The sequence below is a fragment of the Zootoca vivipara genome, chromosome 7 (assembly GCF_965207765.1).
Source record: "Zootoca vivipara chromosome 7, rZooViv2.hap1.1, whole genome shotgun sequence".
In the NCBI taxonomy this organism is placed as follows: Eukaryota; Metazoa; Chordata; class Lepidosauria; order Squamata; family Lacertidae; genus Zootoca; species Zootoca vivipara.
Genome location: NC_142590.1, coordinates 59,343,866 through 59,370,668, shown reverse-complemented (window position 1 = coordinate 59,370,668; position 26,803 = coordinate 59,343,866). Strand labels below are relative to the sequence as shown.

The 26,803-nt window shown below is 43.3% G+C and overlaps 1 protein-coding gene across 1 annotated transcript in view; it reads right to left on the bottom strand.

Moving 5' to 3' along the window:
• C7H6orf132 (chromosome 7 C6orf132 homolog) overlaps positions 1 to 26,803 on the bottom strand; it is a 43,918-nt gene that overhangs the window by 15,327 nt on the left and 1,788 nt on the right. The window contains exon 2 of the mRNA XM_035122569.3: positions 10,153 to 10,268. Within this exon, the coding sequence (XP_034978460.3) occupies positions 10,153 to 10,268 (116 nt within the window). The remainder of the gene's footprint in view (positions 1 to 10,152; positions 10,269 to 26,803) is intronic.

Genomic DNA, 26,803 nt, shown 5'->3' with positions numbered 1-26,803 from the left:
GCATTACTTCCCTACTTTAAGGAAATCCTGCAGCTCTGAAATGCCTCTGGCTTCAAAGTTGGGAAGAGTCTGGAGCTGCTGGCAGAGTTGATTGTTTAAGGTGCACCTCTCAACCAGTGCCCAGTGATGCTTTGGTCCTATTTAATTCTCACCCCAAAACCAACACCACACTTCTTGCTTCTGGTTTCAATTGCCTTTTCCTTTCCAGTGGTCCCAAACAGTCAATTCACATGTATAGTTGTTTGCAAGTGTCAGACACACCAAATCGGAACATCTCACACTGGCTTTTATTCTAGAACATCACATTGTCTGTATCCAACATTATAGAGATCAACATGCACCTGACAAAGTGGCCTCTGGCCCATGAATGTTTATGCTTCAATATATTTATTGGTCTTTAAGATGCTGCAAAAACTAATGCTGTTATTGTAAACCATGGATGTCACTTTAATCCAAACCACCATAGCTCTGAAATATTCCTTGGATTTCTCTTTAAAAAGAAAGAAACTCTGGCTACTCAGGAATTAAGCTTCTTTTCACTCCAAAGTACAGGAAAGTTATGATACAGACCACAAGTCTGCAACAGTACAATAAATAAAAGTTTGCTGAAAAATAACCTGCAGCCCCATGCAAAAGGTTGTTGATTGTACTGCGAAATATGACCTTTAATTTCACAATTCCAAGTGTTGCACGCACACACACACACTTGAACACACAAATACTTCGAATTCTCAAGCTAACCTTAAGAGATTCTGCTAATATTTAACAAGCATTATTCCAGGCCAAGGTTGAGATTTGTTTGATCCCACCCCCCACCCCCCAATGGGAAGAACAGTTAAACTTGGCTCCATTAAAACATTGTGGGTTTTGCCAAGGAAGGGTGTTCACTGCATATTAAGAGTGCTTTTATTTGTTTTATTAATTTAGTCTGCCTTCCTTCTATGATGAAACTCAATCCCAACCAAAAATCCCAACAGTCTGGAAGTTCCAAAGGAAGGAAGGAAGACCCAGCTAGCAACAACAGAGCAAGCGATCACCATGAAACGCTTTAAAAAAAATATTTGGGTTTTAGGTAATTCAACTGTAAAGTATTATCCTTGGCACTGAGCTGCTCTCTAGGGACCACTGACAAATACACCTCCTTTATCATTTGGTCATTTCCTGGTGGATATGGCTTGTAAGCCCTTTGTCACCTTCATATTTTGGAGAGTGCTGTGGAATAAAGAGTCAGCAGTAGTAGCAGAAGCAGCCTTACCCTTACATTTATCTGACCCATCAAGAGTCACTTTCACAATGCAGGGCGACTTAAAACCAGCTTTTCAAGCTTGGAGAGTGTAAATCATGAGGAATTCAATGCATCCATCATCTGCTGTGGGACAAGTCTAATAGCAATACTGAAAAGCTATGTGATGGTTGTTCGGGAGTAGAATAAGCCTTCGACCATGATAAGACAAGACCCTCATTGTCACATATGAACCATCAGAGGCATTCTCTGCATCCCCTCTTTCCATGGAAGTATGGTGGCTGTGTAAAAGAGGCAGGGCCCGTTCTGTCATGGTACCAAGACAGCAGAATATTCCCCTTGTCCAAATGTTACCTGCCTGGCTCCATCCCCATCTGCCATTTTGGTGGGCAGTAATACATATTTATTCTACTGTGTATTTGGGATGTCTTTTGAACTGGATGTCTTGTTTTACTATTATTGAGAGAGTGTGACTTTCACTGCTGAATGAAGTTTCAGAGGCAATATTCACTGCTGTTTTGCGCCATTTTGTAAAGGAAAATGAGACATAAATCAACAAAACAAACATGTGGCCCACAAACCTTAGCTGCCAAGTATCCCGTTTTTCACAGGAAACCCCCCAGATTTTAATCCATTTCCTGCTGTTCTCCCGAATGGAGAAAAATCCCGGAAATCCCCCGGATTTCCTACCTGCCAGGGAGCCTCCATTTTGGGTGCTGCTTTGCCCATGTGTGGGCACCGGAAATAGGGCAGAGCGGCACCAGAAGTCGCTTCTACGCATGCCTGGCGGCCATCTTGGTGGTGGCCACATGGCGGGGGACATCTTGGTGATGGCTGCTGCCATGCGGCCACCACCCAAATGGCCGCCGGGCATGTGTAGAAGCGAGTTCCGGTGCTGCTCTGCCCTATTTCCAGTGCCCACACATGGTCAGAGCAGCCCCGGAAGTTGCTTCTACGCAACTTCCGGTGCCACGCCGCTGCTTATCCCGCATTTTTCAGCGGGAGACTTGGTAGGTATGCCGCAAACCTAAGTGTCAAGACAGGCCTAAAGTCATCTTGCTGTTCCATGTGACTGTGGCATACAACCCAAGGCATGCACTCAAGGATGCTAGGCCACAATTCTTGGATCACATCACTGGTGCTATTGAAACCCAACTTTTTGGTTGCTTCTACTGTTTGGCCATCACTACCCTAAAGGGGAAGAGCCAAATTATCAGGGGTGGTAGAGCACATGCCCTGCATGCAGAAAACCTCACTCAGCTAGAGCTGGGAATGTCCCCTCCCTGAAACACATAAAAACTGCTGCTAGTCATGGAAGGCAATACTGAACTAGGCAGACTCCTGAGGCCCCCTGCTTCCAGATTGTTAATGCAAGTAACTGGGAGGAGAAACAAGATGGCAGCATTAATCAAACCCTCCAGCTTTTAGTTAAGTTTTTATGGTTTTAGCTCCATTGTTTTTAATGTTTTTTAAACGTTTTATGGCTTAGGCTTATTGCTGCATCATTCTTCCCACCTTATTTTACTTAATCGTAATGCAAGTAACTACCTTCTCTTATTTCTTTTTGGAAAAAGAATCTGGCAAGGTCCAACTCTAGTTTTTATATCATTGCTTCCTCCTACAACTCTTCCTCCTTCAACTGAAGCAAAGTGGTGGAAGGAGAAACTCTGGATATGCAGAAAGTGGGACAAGGGGTTGGTCTTAATTTTGTTACTTATTTATACCTAGGGTGCTCTTCAACAGAAAGCCTCAAAGGCAATCGATTAAAAAGTTTAAAATGAAATTATAAAAATAGTTCCAATTTAAAGCTTTATTAAAAACAATATTAAAAGGGCACAAAAGTGACAGTGAAAAGCCCCAAGTAAATTTTCAAACAACTAGCAGGCTGTTGTTGTTGCTTCTATAAGAAAAAGAGCAGATTTAAATAATAATAATCAATGTCGCAGCAGGTTTCACCTCGTCTGATTCACAGAGCAGAGGTGGGGGATGGGACAGGCATATAAGATGGGAGAGCACAGATGAGTCAAACAGATATAGATAAGGGTCCCAAGAGAAGCAGACTGGCCCTGTGCAAATCTGCAGCTACAAATGCTGGCTAAGACATGCTCTGGCAAACATTGCTTAGAACACAATTCCTTTCTCACAAAAATATGAAAAAAGCTTCCTGGATGCTTCACTCTGCACGTGTGAGACTTGGAATGCGCGAGACACATGCCAAGTTCAATACAGGGTGTGGCAAGGAAGTTTTAGTTTTACAGGGGGTTATTTTCAAAGCAAAGGAATATGGATGGGCTTCCATCCAATGCTGGGTGTACACAGTTCTTAAACCAGTTCAAATATTGACTCATACCTACATCCATGGCAGCTGGACAAACCCTCATTCCTTTCCGAGGCAGAATTGCACAGGTCTCAATGTCTGTCTAAAGGAAGGGCTTGGGGCTTTGAAAGTTGCAGATTTATACATGGCTGAAGACATGGGCTTGGGCTCACGTACTTCATTTTTTAGACTCATTTATCCCTTTAACCCAATGATGAAGAGCCTAACTGCACATTACATAAAAATGCATGAAATGAAGCTACGTGACCATTCCTTGTAAAGAAAAGCATCTTCTAGAAGGGTGAGTCTGAGGAGAGATGCATCAAATATGTCTCCTTCCTTTTTCCACTATTTTAATCTTTGTGGTGTTCCAGATACATGCTCACAAGAATAACATCTGCTTGAAACCAGTACGAACTGGCCCATTAGAGTGAATGGGGCACTGCTCCACCAACCTCAGTTTGCCCTCAGCCAGTGCTCACTTGCCGGGCTTCCACGACCCCTGACCAGTTGTGGACAACTCTGGGGTTGCGGCGCTCATCTCGCGTTATTGGCCGAGGGAGCTGGCATACAGCTTCTGGGTCATGTGGCCAGCATGACTAAGCCGCTTCTGGCAAACCAGAGCAGCGCACGGAAACGCCGTTTACCTTCCCGCTGGAGCGGTACCTATTTATCTACTAGAACTTTGAGGTGCTTTTGAACTACTAAGTTGACAGGAGCAGGGACCAAGCAACGGGAGCTCACCCCGTCGCGGGGATTCAAACTGCCGACCTTCTGATCAGCAAGCCCTAGGCTCTGTGGTTTAGACCACAGCGCCACCCATGTCCATTTGCCGGCCTTCTTACTTACAGCCAATCCAGGCGGTGGCACTGCCTGACGGCACCATCTGCTTACAGCTTATCCATTCTTCTATTCTTCCATTGTCACTTTCCCTCATGGAAACCCGCTCTTTAGCACCAAATTGGAACAAATGGCAATCAGGTTTTCCGTGGATTTGGTCCGATGTATTGCTAAAGAGCGGGTTTTCCAAGGGAAAGCAGTGGGGCACAGGGCTTATTTATTTGTGTAGCTTATTTACTACAGCTGGAATCCTAAACACACTTACCAGGGACTGAACACAGTGATTTTTGAGTAAACATACATAGAACTGCACTACAGTTCCGCTGAGACAGTCACCCTCTTTCACCCTAACCTATCCCACAGGATTGTTGCAATGATAAAATGCAGGGTTTGGCATATGGAGAAAGGGAGGGATTGTCATTCCCCCTAAGCAAAGCCAGTCTTAGTCTTTTCTGCTGCTCAGGATGAATAGTCTCATGCCCGCCAGTGCCACACTTGTCCTCCTCACCCAAACACTTGGTTAGCCACCTTGTCTTCTGGAAACAGTGGTGGGAAAGTGTTTTCAAATTACGCTGGGTGTGCACATTACACATAAGCTTCCTAGTTAATTGAGGATGGTGTCCTCTTTGCCTTCAAGCAACCACACTAGGAGACTTTTATGTTACCTCAGCAGCAAGGGAGCTGCTGGAGTGTTTCTCATCACTCCCATATCTCTGGGCCCAATGGGAGGAAGCTGCTATTCTGTTCTACACCAGGGTGAACAGGTCAGAAACATTCACAGCTCACATCTTCCCCAGAGTGAGATAAATTGAGCTTCAAGGGCAAACAACAACACAATATTAAAATATACATAATGAAGCCCCAGCTTTCTGGAGAAATTATTTGAGTATAGCAGCAGCAAGCTTAACAGTTTCCTACCACTCATCTTCCTGTTCAAAATCCCCCATTTGCTTTCCTACCTTTATCCAAACATATCTAGATCCCTCCCAGGTAGTGGGGAGCATTATACTTGGGCAAGGAGCTTTTGGGTAGAAAAATGGACAGCAGGACAGGAGCTAAAGCACTCCTTCCCTCTGCCACTTCTGTCAGCAAAACTGGATCATCCCCAGGCTGTTTTTATTTTCTTTTTTAAAATGAAGATTTGTTATATGCACTTGCCAGCAGATTTCACTGCATACCACCTTTTCAGGGGTCCACAGGAAGCTCAGAAAGAACAAGAGCAAATGGTTCATTCCATGCCCCCCCCCCGCTTTGCATTGGTGTGTGACCCTGAAGCTTCCCACCCAACCAGCTAAAGACTGCAGGAAGTGGGAAAGGAATTGTGTTGATGCAGTTAGAGCTCAGGGACTGCCCCCCCCCAAAATCAAAACAATTAGTCAAATCTATGTGATTCAAAATCCAGCACAATTGTTTGGTCTTCTACAAAAAAACAGGTCTCATAATTTCTTTATCACATTAGCCTCATGTGTCTGTAGTCAAAGTGTAAGTTCTGATGTAGCAAACATGGATCTATTTCATGACAATGTTGGTAAGGGAAACAGTTGTGGTTTCTCTCCACAACAGTGTAAACAAGTGGGCAGTCCCCAAGTGAAATGCATGCATGAATTCACCCTAAAATGTATGCAGAAATATTTCCATTTCATTCAGCAGCATTACAGTATGTCATTTCCTAAATGACACCTGAGCCATGACATTCCCTCCCACTTAATGATGCCTTTGGAGCCATCTGTTCAATGTCACTGACTTCTAATAATGCCCTCCCATCATGCCCTTTCTCTAGTCAGCACCACTTCTTGGTATTACAGTTATTCAATGGACAATTCAGTTAAAGAAACACAAGAAGGAAGAGAATCCCGCTGAACACATGTCTGTCTGGTAGGCATTAGCAACTGGAAGTGAACATTCAAGGCATCCAGTCTTCATATCACAAAACCCACCACTTATTGACTTGCAGCTGGATGTGCAAATTGACTTTATGGAAAAGCATTATGGATGTCCAATTGGGGGCTTTGATCTTTGCCAGGCCTTTCACACATGCTGCGGTCATCAAGTGATGGTTGTGCATTTGGGGTCCCCCAGCCCTTAGTAGAGATTGTCTTTGCACTGGAGTAAGAGCAATTCTGGATAACAGTTCCAGAGAAATGCTGCTCCCGTCACTTCAAGAGGCACATATGTGATGCAGGATATCGGGTTTGTTTTTAGCAGAGCACAGCTGAAGGTGACACTGGCAAATCACATAATAAAAAAACAGGTGTGGAATTCTGCTCAGTATGTGTGCCTCTCTGCATGGAGGCAAGCACTGCAAAGAGCAGAAGGCATTCAAAACTGCATATGAAGCCACCCCAATTTAGCTCAGGATACATTTTTTCCAGACATGAATTTTTCCTAAATCATGGGAATCTCCTCTAGAAGAAATTAGACAGGCAGCTAGTATCTTGGTGTTTAGCCAACTACTGAATGAGTTTATGCTGGTTTTCTTTTACCTAGTCATTTATGTATGGAATATGAATTGAGCAAATCTTAGAAATAGTTTTAAACAATAAAACTATTCCTAAGATTTGCTCAATCTTAGAGCCTGTATTTTTGTGTTTAATCTTGTTTTTTTGAGTCTGAATCATTGGTACTTTATCCCATTTATTATTATTATTATTATTATTATTATTATTATTATTATTATTATTATTATTGAAAGCTTCTGGCTGGGAAACAGTTTATAAACCCGATACACACAAGTATACACAAAAGTATCTGATCCATCTTGGCCTTCTGTCTGTTACTCCAAAGCCACACAAGCACAGACTTTCTTATCATAAACATGCTATTTGCCGACCAGTTTTAAAACCTGGTGTTATCAGGATAATATGCAGAAGTGGTGCTTTCCCAGCCTCTTCTCTTGTACTTGCTGTAGTCAGCAGAACTGAAGAGAAGGGTGAGAGAAGGGACTGCTTGAGCAAAAGGGCAGGAGGCTTTGCAGCAGCTGGAAACTCTCTTGCTGTCTTTGAACTTTCAGAATACCAACCGTTAATGGGTCTCATCTTAGAGGGACAAGTGGAATTCATGGGTCTCATCTTAGAGGGGCAAGCGGAATTCATGGGTCTCATCTTAGAGGGGCAAGCGGAATTCATGGGTCTCATCTTAGAGGGGCAAGCGGAATTCATGGGTCTCATCTTAGGCCACATTCTCACCATGCATTTAAAGCACTATGATACCACAATAATTACATAGTCATGGTTTCCCCCGAAGAATTTTGTAAGTTGTGGTTTCTTAAGGGTGCTGAGCATAGCTGCCAAGTTATCCCTTATTTTAAGGGATTTTCCCTTATGCTGAATAGGCTTCCTCGCGAGAAAAGGGAAAACTTGGCAGCTATGGTGCTGAGAGTTGTTAGACCCTACTCCTCTCACAGAGATACAGCTCACAGAGTGGTTTCACTCTTCCTAGGGAGCTCTGGGAATCAAACCACAGAGCCTAGGGCTTGCCGATCAGAAGGTCAGCAGTTCGAATTCCCACAACCGGGTGAGCTCCTGTTGCTTGGTCCCAGCTCCTGCCAACCTAGCAGTTTGAAAGCACGTCAAAGTGCAAGTAGATAAATAGGTACTGCTCTGGTGGAAAGGTAAACGGCATTTCCGTGCGCTGCTCTGGTTCGCCAGAAGCAGCTTAGTCATGCTGGCCACATGACCTGGAAGCTGTACGCTGGCTCCCTCAGTCAATAAAGCGAGATGAGCACCGCAACTGGACCTAATGCTCAGGGGTCCCTTTACCTTTAACAACTCTCAACACCCTTAAACTACAGCTCCCAGAATTCTTTGGGTGAAGCCATGAATGTTTAAAACAGTATCATAGCACTTTAAAGTGTGGTATTAATGTGGCCTTTGAAGGACAAGTGGTATTAATGGGTCTCAGAGGGATAAGTCACTCAACAATTAAATGGTCTCCAGCACTCACTAACCCTATCTGATACCCATGTGTGTCTGGTTGGTTAGCTAAAGAGGGAAATGAGACTAAAATTTCATTAGGAAAATGTATTTGTTGGTCTGCTCCCTCCAACAGCCAACTCAACTATAGCAAACTTAGTACCACACAGCATTTCTGCTTGACTTACCTTAAATATTTGTCTCTGAAATAAGATACACTTATTCCAACTTTTTCTTGTTGTCATGGTTCCAGAAGCAGCATATCTAATGCTGGCGCCCAACACAAATTAACTGAGTACAATACAAACTAAGGAACCCCTGGGATTGTGTTCCCAAAAATATTGTTTTGTTAAAAAGAGCAAATGAAGTGGAACAGCCAATTAATCACATAAGCTGTGCACAGTCTGCATATTTTAAAAAATATAGAATTCAGCATCAAGGGGCTATAATGTCAAGACCTGTATAAATTATGAAAACTAAGAAAAAATGGGGGTGGGGTGTTCCAAAAGGGAAAGCACACTAAATTCTGCACCCAGTGCCAAGTTCTGAATTTACTTTTTGCACTGGAGAAGAATCATAGAATCCATATAGTCCATAAAGTTTCTCCATTCCACACTTGGATAAAAGTAAACTTCAGAGAGTAGCACTCTTACTCCTTAAGAAACATCCAGCATGTGCACTGCATGATCATTACTCAAATTGAGGGATGACTACAGTTCTTAAATTGTATTCATGGAGTTATGGAGGATTGTAACGGAGTTCAGCAGAACGTACTTACAATCCCCCTTCAGCCCTTCCCACTCAATGTGAGAAGGTCAAAGTTGAAGGGGGTGGTGGGACTCGCAACCCTGGCCCCATACTGTCTCCACAGGTACAGCTTAAGAAAACCTAAACCTACAGTCTTTGTGTTCATTTTGCCATTTCAGCTACAGAATTAGCATCCCTTCGCACGCTTCCTCCTTCTTCTATGCTTTTTCCTTCTCCCCCCACCCCACTTCTATTAGTCATTCATTTGATTAATTTGAGGCGTCACTGGAGTCAAGATTACCAGGCTGTGACACAACCAACAGGGAAAACTTCAACATGCATACAAAGCACAAGGCCCAGAATGATTTCCATTGCATTTGCATGAAAGGTGCAGATCCAGTCAACCAAGTTGAGAACCAGTTGAATGTATGCTGAGAATGTTCCCTGTACCTCATCTAAACTTTTTCTGCCTTGGGCACCATCACCAGGAAGTTCTCCAGCAGTTCTACTTTTCATTTGTTTCTCTCTCTCCCTCTCCCTCTCCCTCCCTCCCCCTCTCTCTCTTTTGTGAGACAAGTTGGGAAAGTATGGATACTACATCGTTCGCAGTGGCTTAAATTTCTCCACCCATGATAGCCTTTTAAGCCCATGACCTACCATCTGAAGCAGAACATTAAGTAACAGCTTTTACTGGATCAGTGTGCTGGTGAGCATAAGCAGAATCAGCAATCATTTAATAAGTGGTAACTTTCCCACAGTGTACATGTAACCACCTAGTAAGCTGGTTGACTGCATCCTACTCAAAAATGTTTACCACACAGCCAAGGAGCTCAAGGTGTTGTACATGGTTGTCCCCTCTCCATTTTAGTGTGGGCCTGCTGACCAAAACTCAGGGAGTCGGGGCACCACTCAAAGTGCCCCATCAGAAGATCTACTGCAAGTCACCCCCAAACTAGCAATGGATCCCAATCTACCTTCTGCCCACCTCTGTCTTACATTGCGTCTCATTTTATAGAAGCAAGATAGCAACTGCGTTCCATATATACCATACAAACTAAAGCCAAGCCAACCTGGTACACACAGCAAATACTCACAAGAGGTAAGAAAGTCAACAAAGGTCGGACTCTTGGACGTGGCTTAAGTGTTGCTGTTCCAGAATCTGTCACTGAAGCAAAGCGATTATCCCCATAATAAATGCCGTCCACTTCACCTGAAACAAGAAAGAGAAGCAAGTTAGCAACAAAAGGCAAACAAGCTGCACATTGTTTTGAAGGTGTGGCCGCGAACCCCATCACCTTGAGGGTAATGGGCAGAACTCCTCCATGAGTTTATGTAAAAATCTATGAGTCACTGCTTAAATGGGTAACTTGGATCAGATAGCTATCAAGACAACAATTTAAGTTGGTCAAGTCTGTAATTTCTTTTGTATTGCTCCATATTGGAGCCACTTTTGTTTGGCCCCTGCAAACGGACCTTGCTTGTTATGTTTGTCAGAGTGCCCAAGGATGTTCAGGGTTTGCTTGCATGGAAAGCAAGTATCTCAGATGAACTGACTCTTAGAATGACAGGCACAATTCAGAGCACCTGGGATTTACAGGATCCCTTGGAGCCGAGGGTCTCTTCATGGATTTTTGTAGAAGACCTGAGGGCCATTTGACACACTGTACAGAAGCAAATAGGAGTTTGCTACTAAATGTAAATCTAGACCTGCCATCAGCTGAGCTCTCCATAGAATACATAGATTATGTGTGCTTGCAAACGTGTTGCCGGCACATCCATGCCAGCATGACTACAGTAAGATAAGAAAAGTGCTATGCAAATAAAAAAAATGACATTTTAAAAATGTCATCTTTAAAAAACACTTTAAAAAGCATATTCTCAGCTACATTCCTAAAATATATAATGGTTCAAATTCAACAGTCACCTATGAATGGCTTGCACCGGTATAAATTGTGACTAATGGTTGCATGCTACTGACATTCCACCCGTGTATATTACTGAAGGTAGCCACAATCTCTAAATATGCGTGTATGACTTCTATCATTCATAAATGGTGCTGTTTTCATGTGTTTTTGCTGTTCTTATGCATCATGTTAGCATTTTGCTTTTCCTTCAAGCAGCTTAAGTTAACTCATTAAGCAACTCTTGTGAGGGAGGTTAGGATGAGAGGTAGTGGCTTCCTCAAGGTCACACAGGGCAGGGACCTGTGGACCTCTGGATGTTGTAGGACTCCAACTCCCATCAGCCTCAGCCAGCATGGGGAACAGTCATGGATGATGGGAGTTGCAGTCCAACAATATTTAGAGTCACAGGTTCGTTCACATTCACACACACATACACACACAACTTTGGGAATGAGGATTCTCACCAAAGGTACCTTCTGTTAAAATAAAAATACTCTTATTTTACTATATGCTATGCTGGGTCTCATGTATGCACAAAAAGCGAGAGCGCCAAGCTCCAGAACACCCCACTTTTTAAAAAAAAAGAAAGAAAGAAAGTATGAGAACAAGGAATCTGGTGAAAATCTGGTAAAAAAAATACTTTCTCATTGATTTCCCCCATTCAAGTTCTAGCATATAAAGCAGAGGGCTGATTTAGCTGATGGACCAGCTTCTACTCTCAGTGGCCCTCAAATGGTGGCCTTTGGCTGACAGGCTTTGGCAGGAGAAGGGATGGGACCATCCCCACTGCTGCACATCCCCATGGGTAGGGAGTCTGTTTTCAATGCACAAGCACCTTGGGTTACTTTATCATTCCGGCACAGGCCACAGAGGGACAATAAGTCCCCAGTGTTGCTCAAGAATATCACTGCTTTCAGCTTTGCAGCCAGCACCCACAGTGCCTTTTGTCTTGTGGCTTTGCAACAAACACCAAACACAGCAAGTGAATACTTCTCAGACAAGTGAATTCTCCATTCAGTGAATTTAATACACAGTAGGAGGCACAGGGTGAGGCTTTACACGAAACGGCTGGATTTTTCTTTGCCTGGCTGCTTCATTCTTTCCTAAGAATGGCAACGAGGAATGGAAAGAATTAGGAAACTATACATGTGGTGACACCTGCGCCCGTCATAATTACCAGTAGAAATGTTCCTGCACAGCCCACTCATTGGGCAAACAGAGCATCATCCACTGGGGCACCAGCCCCAGGTTAGACAAGACAAATAGCTGCAATGGTTCTTCCTCATGCCACTGCTGCAGCCAGGCAAGATACAGAGGAGGTACACATAAAGCCAGGAACAGGAAACAATTCAGAGGGCGCAGAATGCAGATGGTTGAGACATTTTGGTGCCTGGGGCAGAAAACTGAGATTGTGGCAAGAAGATAATAATAAACAAGGTAGCAATAATTGACAAATGGCTGTCTTTTAATGTTACCCCAAATCTGGTCCTCGGGGCAGGTCACCCTTCTGTGCCTAAATGTAGGGACAGCCCTAGGGCACAACTTGGCTCCTCCATTCAGGTGCATCAAACTATCACATTATCGCTCTGTTAGTGCTGGAAAGGTGCTTGCTTTTGCATGTTATTATCTGCCTTATGGGTCCCAGCTGGGACACTGGCTAATATCACAAGAGATATGGATACAGATAAAAGAGCTGTAAGATTTTAACCAATTGCATTGGTATGAGTTTTAGCCACGTAGCTGATTTAATCAGTTGATTTCCCTCCAAATATTTGTATGTAAGAAAACTTCTAAAATAAGAAGCATACTTTATGTTTGGGGACGATTGCCACATATGAGCAGAATGTGTCCCCTCATCTGTGAAAGTGAACACAAAATTCCACTTTCAATATTAAGTTTTCCCAATAATATTTACTAAGAATACTCCTTTTTTAAAAAAATATGCTGCCAGATTAATGGGGTATAGTTTTAATCCATTATAATTTTTTAAGGCTATGCACACATATTCAGGAATAAATCCCATCGAAATCTGCAGAACTTCCAAATAAACATGTTGATAGATTAACTGATTCAAAACTGCACTTCTTTTAAAAGACCTTGGAACAATACACTTTAAAGCCAGCAACATCAAATTCCTTGATAACGGTGGTGGCAGCAGGCTAAAGTCAAATCAACCTTCAAGTAAACTCAGTCAATGCACCACACAGCTTCCAAATAGCCTGCACCCCCCCCTTTTTAAAAAAAAGCTTATAAGATTGGCCTCTTAAGAAATAGCATTCCAAAGATAGGGGACCACCACGAAATATACCAGTAGTTGCCACTGGAAGGTCCCAGTTGCCATTCCCAACCCAAAATAGTGCTGAAGGGACAGCACATTACCACTGGGATGTGGAGGAGCCTTTACTTCGTTATATAATATATTAAATTTTTATATAATATATCCTCCCAACATACTGCTAGCAGTGTAGTTCAGTGGTTGAACACACTGAGGAGTGCTTCAACCATTGCACATTAATTTCATGGAAGCACTTTCACATAGGAAAAGGCATGAAAATCATGTGTAGATGGGTGCTGAGGGCAATACAAGTCTCTATGTCATTGTATGGGACCATGTTACGGCGTAGCCACAACTTTTGAGACCTTCCAAGTACACCTGTGTAGTATGTACAGTGCAACAGATGTGCATGTAGCCATCACTGATTGACACAGGATGGTATGCTTTCTATTTCCTAAATCCATGTCCTTTCCACACGAGACACACATATCATTTTAAACAGCTCATGAACCAGAGTTCAGGTCAAATACATGCTCCCTCTCAGTTTCCATTTTCCAACTATAGTAATAGTGACTAACCATACAGGGTAGGTTTGAAGGCAAACTTAATAAAACCTGTATAACATATTAAGAGCACAGTCCTATACATGTCTACTCAAAAATAAGTAAAGTTGCAATTCTGTATACACTTCACTGAGCTTAACGGGACTTAATTCTGAATAGAGATGTATAGAGTTGCACTGCAAGTCCCATTTTAAGTCAATGGGGCTCTGGATTACATTTCAGTTAGAACTACCTTCTCTGTTCCCCGGTTTTACATTTTTAGTTTGCCTTTATCTTCTTTTTGAAAATTGTATTCACCTGTTGCATGTGTACTTTTTGTGCATTGCCCTAGAATCTTTTGCTGAAGACCAGTTAAGAAATACAATCTGAACACAAAACACTTGCCTTTTATTCCTTTGTAGGAAGGGCCTTTGCCCTCCTCTAGTCTGCCCTCCGTCTAGCTTCCTCATCGGATGTTTACTCAATTTTTGTGCATGCAGCTGCATTATGGGAACTGCAGTCCACCAAAACGTCACTTCCTAACAGAGGTAAACAATTTAGTCTGCCCTTCACCAAATGAGCCCAAGGTGGGTTACAAAAACACCACATGTACAAATGATCACTAAATAGGAAAAAAAACCCCACAGAATTAACAAATAACGAAGTCGACAAAAGGAAGAATGTGCACTGTCGATATTGTCAACGCTATTGCTGCTGTCATGTTGCATTTGCAAAATCACTGAAATAGCCAGCCTTTTTTAAAAAAAGGAAATAATAAAGAACCATAGTTACAGGTAGGTAGCCGTATTGGTCTGAGTCGAAGCAAAATAAAAAAATTCCTGAAGAAGTGTGCATGCACACGAAAGCTCATACCAATATAAAAACTTAGTTGGTCTTTAAGGTGCTACTGAAGGAATTAATAAAGAATCATGTTTCATTACAAGGTTTTTGTAATCTTTTGGGATGAAGGACAGGATATATACTGAAAAAACAACAACAATCATAATAATTATAATTTTCTCATTACTGTAATCTTTTGTAAACTGAGACTTTTGACAATCAAGTGCTTTTGAATTTTATGATGATGATTTGAATGTCCATGACTCCAAGGTTTTGGTATACAGTGGTACCTCGGTTTAAGTACACAATTGGTTCCGGAAGTCTGTACTTAACCTGAAGCGAACTTTCCCATTGAAAGTAATGGAAAGTGGATTAATCCGTTCCAGACAGGTCCGCAGAGTACTTAAACTGAAAGTACTCAAACCGAAGCATACTTAAACCGAGGTATGACTCTACCCCCAATCTGGAGGAAACAGAGTCTATAAGCAATGTTTATTGTGAGGTCCCCTGTCTTGTTTAAACAAAAGTGTTTCTGGAGTCCTTGAGCCTCAGCAAATACCTGATGGTAATAGACGCTGGAGCCAGCCCTGTTGGAAAGAGAAACTATTTGAAGTATCTGATCTCTTCTGTGGGTACAGGCATCCTTTCTAAACATTATGTTACTTGTAACTATTCCCCTTGTAAAGCTGACAGGGGAGGAAACCTGATGACAGAACTGGTGTCAGAGCTGAGAATAGAACTTGGGGACTTCCTAGCTAGCTTCCACTGGGACCACGCCTCTCTGAGCTGTTCCTTCTAGTAATGAGCACCGCAACCTGTAATTTACTTTAATAAGGTTCTCAGCTGAACATTATGAATTAACAGGTATGATCAGCAGAGACACTCCGCTTCTATAAACCCCACCTCTGCTTAAAGGGCTGCTCTGCAGCACTTTGCTACTGAGAAAGTGAATGTGTAAAGCAGAGAGGAAGGTGCACCGTGCAGAATATGCGCCATCAGCCACAAAGCAGGATGGATTGCCACATGGAAATGCCCACACCCAACCCTATCAATTACATTTCATTGCTGATTCAGCCTTAGAAAGACTGAGAGGGAGAGTGGAAAGATAATTTCCAGAGGGCCACATTCCCTAAGGCCACATGGCAGCAGTGGACAGAGTGAGAGCACGAAGCAGGGCCGGATTTAGGTTGGATGAGGCCCTCAGCTACTGAAGGTAATGGGGCCCTTTATATGTCCAGCTATCCTTTGTCAACAACAAATTGTCCCTCTTTTTGTGTTGAATATATGCTATATGGTAATTTATGGACCTAATAGGTATCTAAAGCCATTTGCACATGCAGAATGTAGGCACCCTATATATAGAAAGAAGTAAACCAGTGATATTTTAGGGAGCAGGCTAGCAGGCGGGGCCCATTACTTACATCATAGGAGCCTACACAACACAAAACACTGTTGCTGTATGTAGGTTTTATTTTATTAGTTTTTTTATCTTATGGTATATTTTGGAAATATACATCCAGGGTTGTTGTCCCTTTAAATTTTGGGGGGCCCCCAAGAGAGTAGAGCCCTAAGCTATCGCTTGTTTAGCTTATACGTAAAAGAAGCAAAGTGGACAGAACAATAGGTGCGATTATACAACAAGAAACATTTCAACCATGCAAAAGTCAGAGCTTTCAACACACACACACACACACACACACACACACACACACACACACACCTCTCCAGGCAGACAAACAAGAGGCCTTATCACTGTTCAAGGACAGCCAGGCAAAAGCACTCAGGAAGAGCGTGGATAACCTAAGTGTGGATGAGTATTATAGTTATAATTAAGTATGGCATAATTATAATGTGAGTATTTATTATATGTATTTTTGTGATTGTATGAATCAGTAATATTTTTTTATTTATTATATGTATTTTTGTGATTGTATGAATCAGTAATATATATTTTTTTAAGTAGAGTGTGTAGCTGCACTAGTGAGGGGTGCGACCAGGGTGGGGGAGTCCTGAGAGCGAAAGAGAGAGGTTTCGAGGGGCGCATTCGGCTCCCAGGCCTGAAGATCCCTACCCCTGCATGAAAGGATTAAGTTAGCAAAGGTAGTGTCGAACCATAGGCTGAGACAGCTTCTAGCCACTTTTCCTTGCAATGGACATTTGTGTAGAAATTGCAGCACACATTTCTCGCTAATGCAAGAAGAAAAGCTGGGCATATGCTTCTCAAGGCGATACCGGTTTCTATTTATTTTTGCCTTACTCACTAGCTTGAAGCTGGAATTCTTCAGATACCTGGTTGTCTGGGCTGTCATGATATGAGAGGTTACTGACACCCAAAGTCTATGACTCTTCTGCCTGGCTTCCTTTCTAGATGGCCAAATTAAGCTTTAAAAGGGGAGCAGATAATCAGGTTGACCTTGATGTTAACAGTCTGGGTGAGGTTCCTGCCTGCTACAAATAGCCTCATCATAACATTGATTCAACACATCTTCAAAAAGAAGGTTTCCTCTAAATCGACTGCATGAGACAAGGAAGTCAACCCAAGCTGGCGGCAATAAACCAGTTGGCACGATGTTTTCAATGCATCTCCAAACTGCAGCTCACCACTTCTTCCATCTATTTTTAGAACCTTTTCTGAAAAGGTGGCAAATTATAATCTGGATGCCTGTTTGTTGCTGTTGGATCACCTCCAAGGTATACCAAATGGTACATATCCATAATATTGCACCAGTCACATGACTAGTTTAATTCCTGTTGTGTTGGTCATGGCAAAAATGACGGTTTAAATGGGAATAATAATAATAATAATAATAATAATAATAATAATAATATATGACACCCATCTGATTGGGTTACCCCAGCTACTCTGGGCAGTTTCCAACAAATCAAAACACAGTAAGACATCAAACATAAAAAACTTCCTTAAAGATTACCTAGTTAGTAAAAGGGAGGGGAACTGCAATTTGAGAGCAAACATTTCTTGGAGAGCAGACCACACTACATGGGAACCTGTCCCATATATTTCCCAAGTGTTATGTTCATGTTATTAATCAAATTCTTAAAATGCTTATTAGGGAGTAAGGACCATTGAATGCAATGGCATTTATGAGTGAGTAACCATGAATAGGATTGTGCCCCATGGTTAGAATCCTGTGCACACTTACCTAGGAATAGTCTGCTGTACAGTCTACATCTTCTAGATCAGTTTCATTATTTGCTTACTAAATTGCACTGGCCTTGTATTATTATTATTATTATTATTATTATTATTATTATGCATGAGAATTATATGTACCATGTACAGCCTGTATTTCTCATCTCATGCCTGTGCAACCTAGAGGCTCCAAGGTTTTCACAAAAAGATTCTCTGTGAGCTGCTCTCTTTACCGATACAGCAGTGTAGTCTCTGCCCACACAGACTCTATTCAGGTGGCTCGTCTGCCTTTCCTATGTTGCAACAGCTTGCCAAAGGCAGGTTTAGGGTGCCATGGGAAAACCAGGCAGCTGCAGTATCCACCAACCTAACCCCATCTTTCATTCAATGCCCTCACCTGGAGACCAGGTGCCTTGAGAAACTTTGATGCAATGTTGTATCCAGTTTTTAAGGGTGTGTGAGATGAATTGCATCTATATCCTTCTAGTAGCAAGTTGTTTGCTGAAAAACTGCATCTATACAAACCTTGCAAAAACAAAAAATCAGTGAGGGACACCGAGGTGCCCAGAAATGGTCTGGTGCAGAAATATCCCTGTGCAGAAAATGTCCCTATGCAAACAGCAAGGGTGCTTCCAGACTGCCACTATTCAATCGCATACTGGCAAATTCAGGTTGTGCAATTATAGTGGATTGGGAGGCCTTCCACAACAAACTCACTTTCCCAGAAGATCGGACTTTTTGTAATAAGAAAAGCAGGGGGGAAATGCACTCAAAAGTGTGGGATACCACTTGCTTTGATGCAACATCATGCAACCTCCCTGGAAGCAAGGAAAGGAAAAGAAAAGGAATGCTCATTAAATAGCCCAAATCATTTAATCTCTCTGCAAACAAATGAGGTTGAATGCTCAGCAAACATGCCATCTGCTTCAGCTCATCTGGTACTTAAGGAATGGCCAGTAAAATAACAACAAAGAGATAAGTGAGAGATGGCAACTCACTTTGAAAAACAGCTAGTATAGGGCTGCCATACATCTTGAATCTCCCAGACATAGCCAGAATAACTTTGGCCAAAAAAAGCTCAACAACTTTTGTGTCCAGATCTTCACTTTTTGAAATATGGCAACCCTAAGCTGGTTGTTGTTGTTTAGTCGTTTAGTCGCGTCCGACTCTTCATGACCCACATGGACCAGAGCACGCCAGGCACTCCTGTCTTCCACTGCCTCCCACAGTTTGGTCAGACTCACTACCTAAGCTGGTAGTGAATGCTTAACTAGGCTTGCCATACTGATGTCACGAATTCTACTTTTTGAAATATGGCTACCCTGTGCTTAACCCTTTCACACACACCCCATCATTTATTGGCTCTAAATCCCCGCCAGTGTCTTCCACCAAGGAGTTAAAAAGGGGACAAAATGCATTTGAAACTGGAGGTGGGGAGTTAGAGTGGGAAAATAGGAGGAAGAAAATGACTCCCATATTGGAGAGGACCTGAACTCCCAAGAAGTCTTTGGGAGTTTGTCTACCCCTATTCCCTTTGCTAGGCTAAATGCACCCTTTACTTTAAATCATTTACAATGTTAAGCTTTCTGGACAAATCCTCATGAGCAAGACCTGTGCCATGCAGCTGGCCTGGAATGAGAAGGAGGCTGAACATTGGAGAGACAGGGCACTCCTGTGAACCAAAAACTATGATATATCCCTGTACTGACACCCGCATGGGCATGTCTGAGTTCAGCATGTGAGTCAGCTGCAAAAACCAACTTGAATAACATGACAGAACTCAGCTGGCTTTCTTCAGGTTTTGGTATATTTGGCTAAGGTCTACGCCTCCGAGGATCGTTGACAGTCCACAGATCCTCATGCCATCCCTGCTCAAGGCAGTAAGAACTGCCAAAGTCCTGCAGGGACTGTAAAGAAGCAAGAGTCCCTGTCAATCTTTGCTCTGCTAGTGCAACCTCAAATTTCAGATTCCAACCGGTTTGTCCACTTGGTATGAAGGCACCACAGAACGGGCTTCAGTCTTATACAGGAAGCTGGAGTCCTGGCTGACACCAGCTACAAAGGCTGCTGCAGAAAGTGCCAGAGACCATCTTCATGGAAGTCCTGCAAGAACTGAAACCTGCTCTTAAATCTGACCTTTCCCATCTGATCCAGGAAGGGAGAGCCCTGGCCAAGTTCAGCGCTGAAGGCTGCCTCTGTTGCTCCTGGTGCTTAGAGATTTGGGTTCCATATACACCATAAATTTAAAGCAGCCCCTGCAAAAAAGAATCCTGGGAACTGTAGTTTGTTAAGGATGGTGGGAATTGTTAGGAGTTACCTGGGAGGAGTGAACTAGTTTCCAGGGTTCTTGGGGTGGGGAATGTGCTCCAAATTTATGGTGTGTGCAGCCCTCGACAGGGGTATTATTTAGGGGTTATTGTTGGGGTCAAGATTTAGCTTCAGAGATGTATTATTTTTGCTGTTATCTGCATGTTAGCTGCTCTGAGTCCGGCTCCGGCCGGGGAGGCCGGGGTACAAATAAATTTATTATTATTATTATTATTATTATTATTATTATTATTATTATTACCGGTATTCTCTTGTATTTTTATTGGTAGACCTTATGATGAATGATCAGTGGGTTGTTTAATTTTATTGTATATTTATTGATAGGAGAAGTTTTCCTTAGTCTGTTGTTCATATGACTATACTTGTTAGTGCATTCTTTTATTATAATGTTGTTGGTGTTATTAACTGCTTTGAGCGTGATTTATCATGGGAAAGTGGCATACAAATAAACTATGATCATGGCAATCCCTTTAGAAATAAAAAAGGCCCAAAATCTATTGAAAGCAGAATCAAAAAGGAGTTGCAAGTAATGAAATGGGCTGTGGTCTACAAAAGCTTTTGCCATCATAAATCTGTTAGTCTTTAAAAGGTACCGCAAGAATCTTTTGCTGGTTTTTAAAGTAAAAAGTATCTTGTGCAGGATGCAGAGAAGTGAAAATTAGACAGTACAGAAGAACATCACTGTGGCTTGCATTTGTCCAGTTCCATTTAATGTAAACAACCTCAGGGCGGTTCGACATTGAATCCCACCTGAGAATAGGGACAATCAAATACTGGCAAATTCAGGTTGTGCAGTTAAAATTGATTTGGAACTCTTGCACACAAAAACTTGCCTCTGAAACCTGCCTTTTTGCGGTAAGAGAAAGGATGGAAAAATAAATGCACTGGAAAATGTGCGATAACATTTCCTTGATGCAATGTTGTCTAGTCTCCCTGTAAACAAATCAAAATGAGCGCTCAATAAACGGCCAATATTGTCTAATCTCCCCATAAGCAGATCAGAATGAGTGCTCAGTAAACAGGTTGTCTGGAAACAACCTCAGTTAATATGTGGCTTTGCAAACTAAGCCATACTGAGTTAGGAAAACACGACAAAGCCTTCCGGAGACTGACAAAGAAAACTGTCAGGCACGATGGGAAGCTGCTGTCACTCTGGTTTCATATCTCATCATGAGAGAAGTCAAACAAAGAGGGGGTTCAGGGCATGAGATCAGTGAATGCTCTCGGAGAAGACTGTAAACAGCCCAAAAAATGAAAAGTGGTCTGCAGCTGAATCAATCAACATACTGGTAAATACACACAGCCTACTTGTTCTCTATTTCCCGGTTCAGTAAAATAAATCAAAACTAGTGTCTGTTGAAGGGTCAAGAAGGACCTGCAACTTTGCTAGCTGTTTGAGTATCCTTAGCCCCAGTTCCTACCACAAAGACTTTGATAGTTTCACTAGGTGATTGTCATTAAAAGTGTGGGCATATCTCTTTCAGAGATATAAATAAATAAGTGGGTGTGCCCTGTGTTCTCGGTTCACTGGTACGACCACTTGCTAGGACCCTATTTCACTTACTGTTACATTCCAGTTTTATGCATAAACACTGAACACAGAGGGCAGGACACATTTATTTAGAATCATGGAATTATTTTTTTTAGAGTAGGGACCTTGGAAGTCATCTAGTCCAACTGCCTGCCTATGTAGGAATCTTGCCACGATAGCATCCCTGACTGATAAGCCAACCAGCCTCTGCTTAAATACGTGCAACAAAGGACAGCCCAACATCAGATATTTAAACATCCCTAGAAATAATAGACATTGTGGATGTTCTTTTAATGCATAAGCCACAATGGAACATATTATTTTCTACAGTCCATTGTACAACCAGCTACGCAAACATGTGCTATCCCTTTTTTTTGGGTAGTCTAACATCCCAGCACAATAAAAATATCAGATTCTATCTGTCTGACATTAACCCGGAAGTAACTGCAAGGGGGGCTGAGTTTTTATCAATAGTATCTCTAAGAGTGCTAAATGGCACTATTTAGCAGGAAGAAACTCGAATGAAAATCCTGGTTATTAAATATTTTTACATGGCTGTTTCTTTGTATATATTTGTTTTTAAAAATATGGATGTTTTATGATGGCCTACATTTGTAATGCCTAATAAAGGTTTGGGGAAGGAAGGAAGGAAGGAAGGAAGGAAGGAAGGAAGGAAGGAAGGAAGGAAGGAAGGAAGGAAGGAAGGAAGGAAGGAAGGAAGACCGTCCAATCACTGTATTTTAGAGGAAGTCCTCAGCTCAGGTGCGTAGCAAGGGTGTGTGTTGGGGGCAGGCCACCCCAGGTGCCACCCTGGAGGGGGGTGACACTCGGCGCCCCCCCGCGACTCCCAAGCCAAGCTCCAGCGCTGTACGGATGGTGCCGGGATCCTCCATTCGCTGCTGCAGCTGCTGGCAAACCGCATGCGTCATACGTAGCGATGGCACACATGCGTGCTACGTAGCGACGCCCCGTCCCCGGTCCCCCCCCGGGTGCCGCTCTGGGTGCCTGAGCGGCTTCCTCCGCCACTGAGTCCAACATCCACCAAGGCAGTCGGCTCCATTGCCAGGCAGCTCTTGCTGTTTCTCCTGAAGTGCACCCAAATTCTAGTCCCTTTTCTTTTCCATTCCACTCATTCTAGTCCCGCCCGCTGAAGCAGGGAAAAACAAGTTATTTTTACCCCACACTGTCATTGCCAAAATTATTTCAAAGTTATTGAAACTAAGAGGGTAGGGCTGTGCATGGCCCTCTGTGATCCCATTTGGGACCTGATCTGTTACTGATCTGATTTGGGATGGTCCAGGCTGAACCCAGATCTGGGTCCTGAGCTAGATAGGGGGCCTGGCACAGTTTTCAACTGATTAAACATGCAGTTGAGTGGGGGAGAAGGAAGTGGCTGAAGCTCAGGTGCATCAGTGCTTTCCTCTCACAGCTGCAAAAGCCGATACAATGCATTAGCTTTTTCAGGACAGACAGGATCCAGCCCGGGGCTTCTTCAATCCACTCTGGCCAAATCTTGGGTCAACCCAAATCAGCCCGAATTGGTTTGTGATCCAGCCAGAGAAGTTGTACAGCACCAGTAGAAAACGCTAATCGACCTGGTTAGGAAAGTGGGATTCACATTCACTGTTTCCTAGTTTGCTTGCAGACAGCTGGTTGTTGTGTATTGGGTCCTCCTCAATCCTGCATCCCCACCCCCACCCCCCAGTGTCCACACAAAGCCATTGAATTGTCATTGTCATTCTCACCTAAATGCCTGATTTTTTTTCAAGCATGCTTCTAGTCATCATGAAAACCCTAAAATTGGCCTTCCCCATACAGTCATGGTTAAAAATGAAAGAGTAAATGTTTTTGGCCCTCTAAGCCAGCGTGTGCCGCGACGTGCGGTGACGAGAAGGGCGATTTGCATTGTCACGTGCCTGGCGGCCGCCAATAACCCACACTTACCCGCCGGAAAGTAAGCCGCCCGGGTCACGATGCGGGGCGAGCGCAGCTCTCAACAGCCACCACCACGGGGGTGGTGGTTTTAGACAAACTTAAAGAAGCTGGCTGGATGAGCTCAACCTGAAACTTGCTGAGCAAAGGATTGTCCTGGCAGAGAAATCAGCGGCTTGTGAAGCCTTATTACAGGAGATTGCAACCAACACAGCAATTGGCAAGTGTTTCTTACAGTCATAATTATATAGTCAATATAGGGCGGCACAGAGTTAATTTTTTAAAACTTTTTAAATGGTGGTGTGCCTCGTGATTTTTTTCATGGAACAAGTGTGCCTTGGCCCAAAAAAGGTTGAGAAACACTGCTCTAAGCTAAGGAATGTTTAAGCAGCATCCTCAGCAATAAAAATCTACAATGCCCAATTTGTTACTTGGAGAGAGGAGGTAACAAACAGTTGTGCTTGCTGAGGATATAAAGAAAAGATGGTGAAATAATGGGTAGGTGGCGTCTATTTTTCTGGTTACATTAGCCCAAGGGGCATTGTTTGGAGCTATTTCTAAGACAGATCTATGTCGTGTCAGTACAGCTCAGCTGGTAGAACATGACACTCTTAATTTCAGGGTTGTGGAGTTGAGCCCCATGTTGGGCAAAATATTCCTGTGTTGCAGAACACTGGACTACTTGACCCTCTTGGTGCCTTCCAACTCTATGATTTGCTGCATTGCTCATACGAGGTGTAGCTTTCTCTTTATGCCAACTGCATCCATAGCTTTAAGGGAGGTGTAGCAGAGAGGGGCGGGGCCAGGGACTAGATTCAGGAATCTCTGAGTCAGTGACACCACAAGCCCACACCCATCTCTGGTTGGGTAACCTGTGTTTACTTTGCAACTCATCAGACACAAACTAAGGTGGGGATTAAAGCATTCATTCTCTTTTAGCACATGCAGCATGAAAAGCATGCAGCAAACATTAAAGGTGGTTGTATAACACAGGCCTAGGGTAACCTCAGTGCTATATTGACCCACTGGTGCGCCTCAAATTGGGAGCTTCTTCAAGGTATCTCAGTAGAAGTTAGTACAGACTTGGGACAGTTCTGCATAACTTTCCCACAGTAGTGCACAGCAAATCACAGGTGGCCGCTGGCCAGAGCCATCCTCACTGACACCCCCCTACATTCCTTTTATATGCGTGTTTTGCTCTGTTTTGACTGGATAAGAGGTGGGCGTTTCTTGCTCTGGGTGGGTGTTGGTAACCATTCAACCACTTAGGAGTGAGAGCACGGATTTGTTTGAATGTGGGGGCGAAAGGTGCTAGGTTACTCAAAAGCCACAGAGTGAGTCTGTTGGCACAGAGTAGGACCATTTGTTAATATCCCAGCAGTTGACTGCTTGGCTTTGAGTATGTTGGTGATTGGATTTGGGGTTGTACCTGTAGGTTGGTTGATACAAACGGGTTCTGACAGTTTATACCCCCAACGCAATCTTGCCTATCAAACTGCATTGATACAGTCCATTGTGACCAGCATTCATTTCCATAGAAACTTTTGGCCGCTCTTGAGATGGCAGGATGGTGGTGGGGAGACTGTTGGCCACTGCAGATTGCGTCCACACACAGTCTATCTGGAACGAAGATTTTTTGTACAACGTTCTTCATGAGAAGGTCTCCAGGGAAGGTGGGAGAAAGCCACATTTCTTATTTGAACTGGCAAGCTTACCAGCATGTTCTCCAAGGGCATGGAAGACAATACAAAGATATCGCTCAGGGCAGACTCCCCTCACCTGAAGATTTTTGACTACAGTTCCCATTATCCCACATCCTTGGCCATGCTGCCTTGCACTGCGAGGAGTCCAAAACACGTGAATGGCAGCAGGCTAAGGAAGGTGAACTCAGACCATCCAAAATCAAGTGAGCTAAAATAATGCCTTATAAGTCTAAGGGGGCCCAATGTTTTGTTTGTTTGTTTGTTTCCTGCCCGTCACTCTAAGATCCCAGGGCAGGTTACAACTTTAAAACACAATATTAACAACAATTTAAAACTACTGTCATAGGAGCATAGGAAGGTGCCTTCTACTGAGTGAGATTCATCTAGCTCAATACTGTCTACACGGACTGGCAGTGGCTCTCTAGGATTTAAGAGAGGGGACATTCCCAGCCCTGTGTAGAGATTGAACTTTGGGTCTTCTCCTTACAAAACCAAAGCAAATGCTCACTGAACTGCAGCCCTTCCGAAAATTGCTCCTACTTCATTGCTTTTGCTATTAAACTAATGCTGAATGTAAAGGTAAAGGGACCCCTGACTGTTAGGTCCAGTCGCGGATGACTCTGGGGTTGCGGCACTCATCCTGCTTTATTGGTCGACAGAGCTGGCATACAGCTTCCGAGTCATGTGGCCAGCATGACAAAGCTGCTTCTGGCAAACCAGAGCAGTGCACGGAAACGCCGTTTACCTTCCCGCTGGAGTGGTACCTATTTATCTACTTGCACTTTGACGTGCTTTCGAACTGCTAGGTTGGCAGGAGCTGGGACCGAGCAACGGGAGCTCACCCGGTTGCAGGGATTCGAACTGCAGACCTTCTGATCGGGAAGTCCTAGGCTCTGTGGTTTAGACCACAGCGCCACCCGTGTCCCATAATGAATGTGCACAGTTTTAAATCTACTCACATGGTTCTCTTTCTTTCAGGATTGACATTGTATACCCTAACTGAGGCTTCTTGATCCAATAGAGACAGAACCCCCCCTTCTTGTTTTTGCAGTTATCGTTGTGCCAATTGGTCCATCCCCCTCTCCATCCTCGAACTTATTTTGGAATGTCATTTTTCACAGAGATGGAACTCAGGAAAATGCTGTAGCATAGGGATGTCCAACAGGTAGATCGTGATCTACTGGTAGATCACAGGGTGTCTGTGGTACATCACGATAGGCCTTGGGACCCCCTCCCCCCTAAAAACAACTTTGATCTCCCGAAAAGAACTCTGATTTTCTAAAAAAAGCTTTGGTCAATCCAGTGGGTAGATCAGCGCCAGTTCTTTATAGCGGGAGTAGATCACAGTCTCTTGGAAGTTGGACAAGCCTGCTGTAGCCCAATGGAATCTGCTGTCCGAAATGACAGCTTCTCGTTGCCTTGTGTAAGAAGGCCTATCTTGATTCAACAATATTTAGGTTTATGCATGTTTATTACCTAACCCAAAGGACACCCACAGCCCAGAAGAAGGAAGTCTGCGTGGACGGGGAACAAGAACGG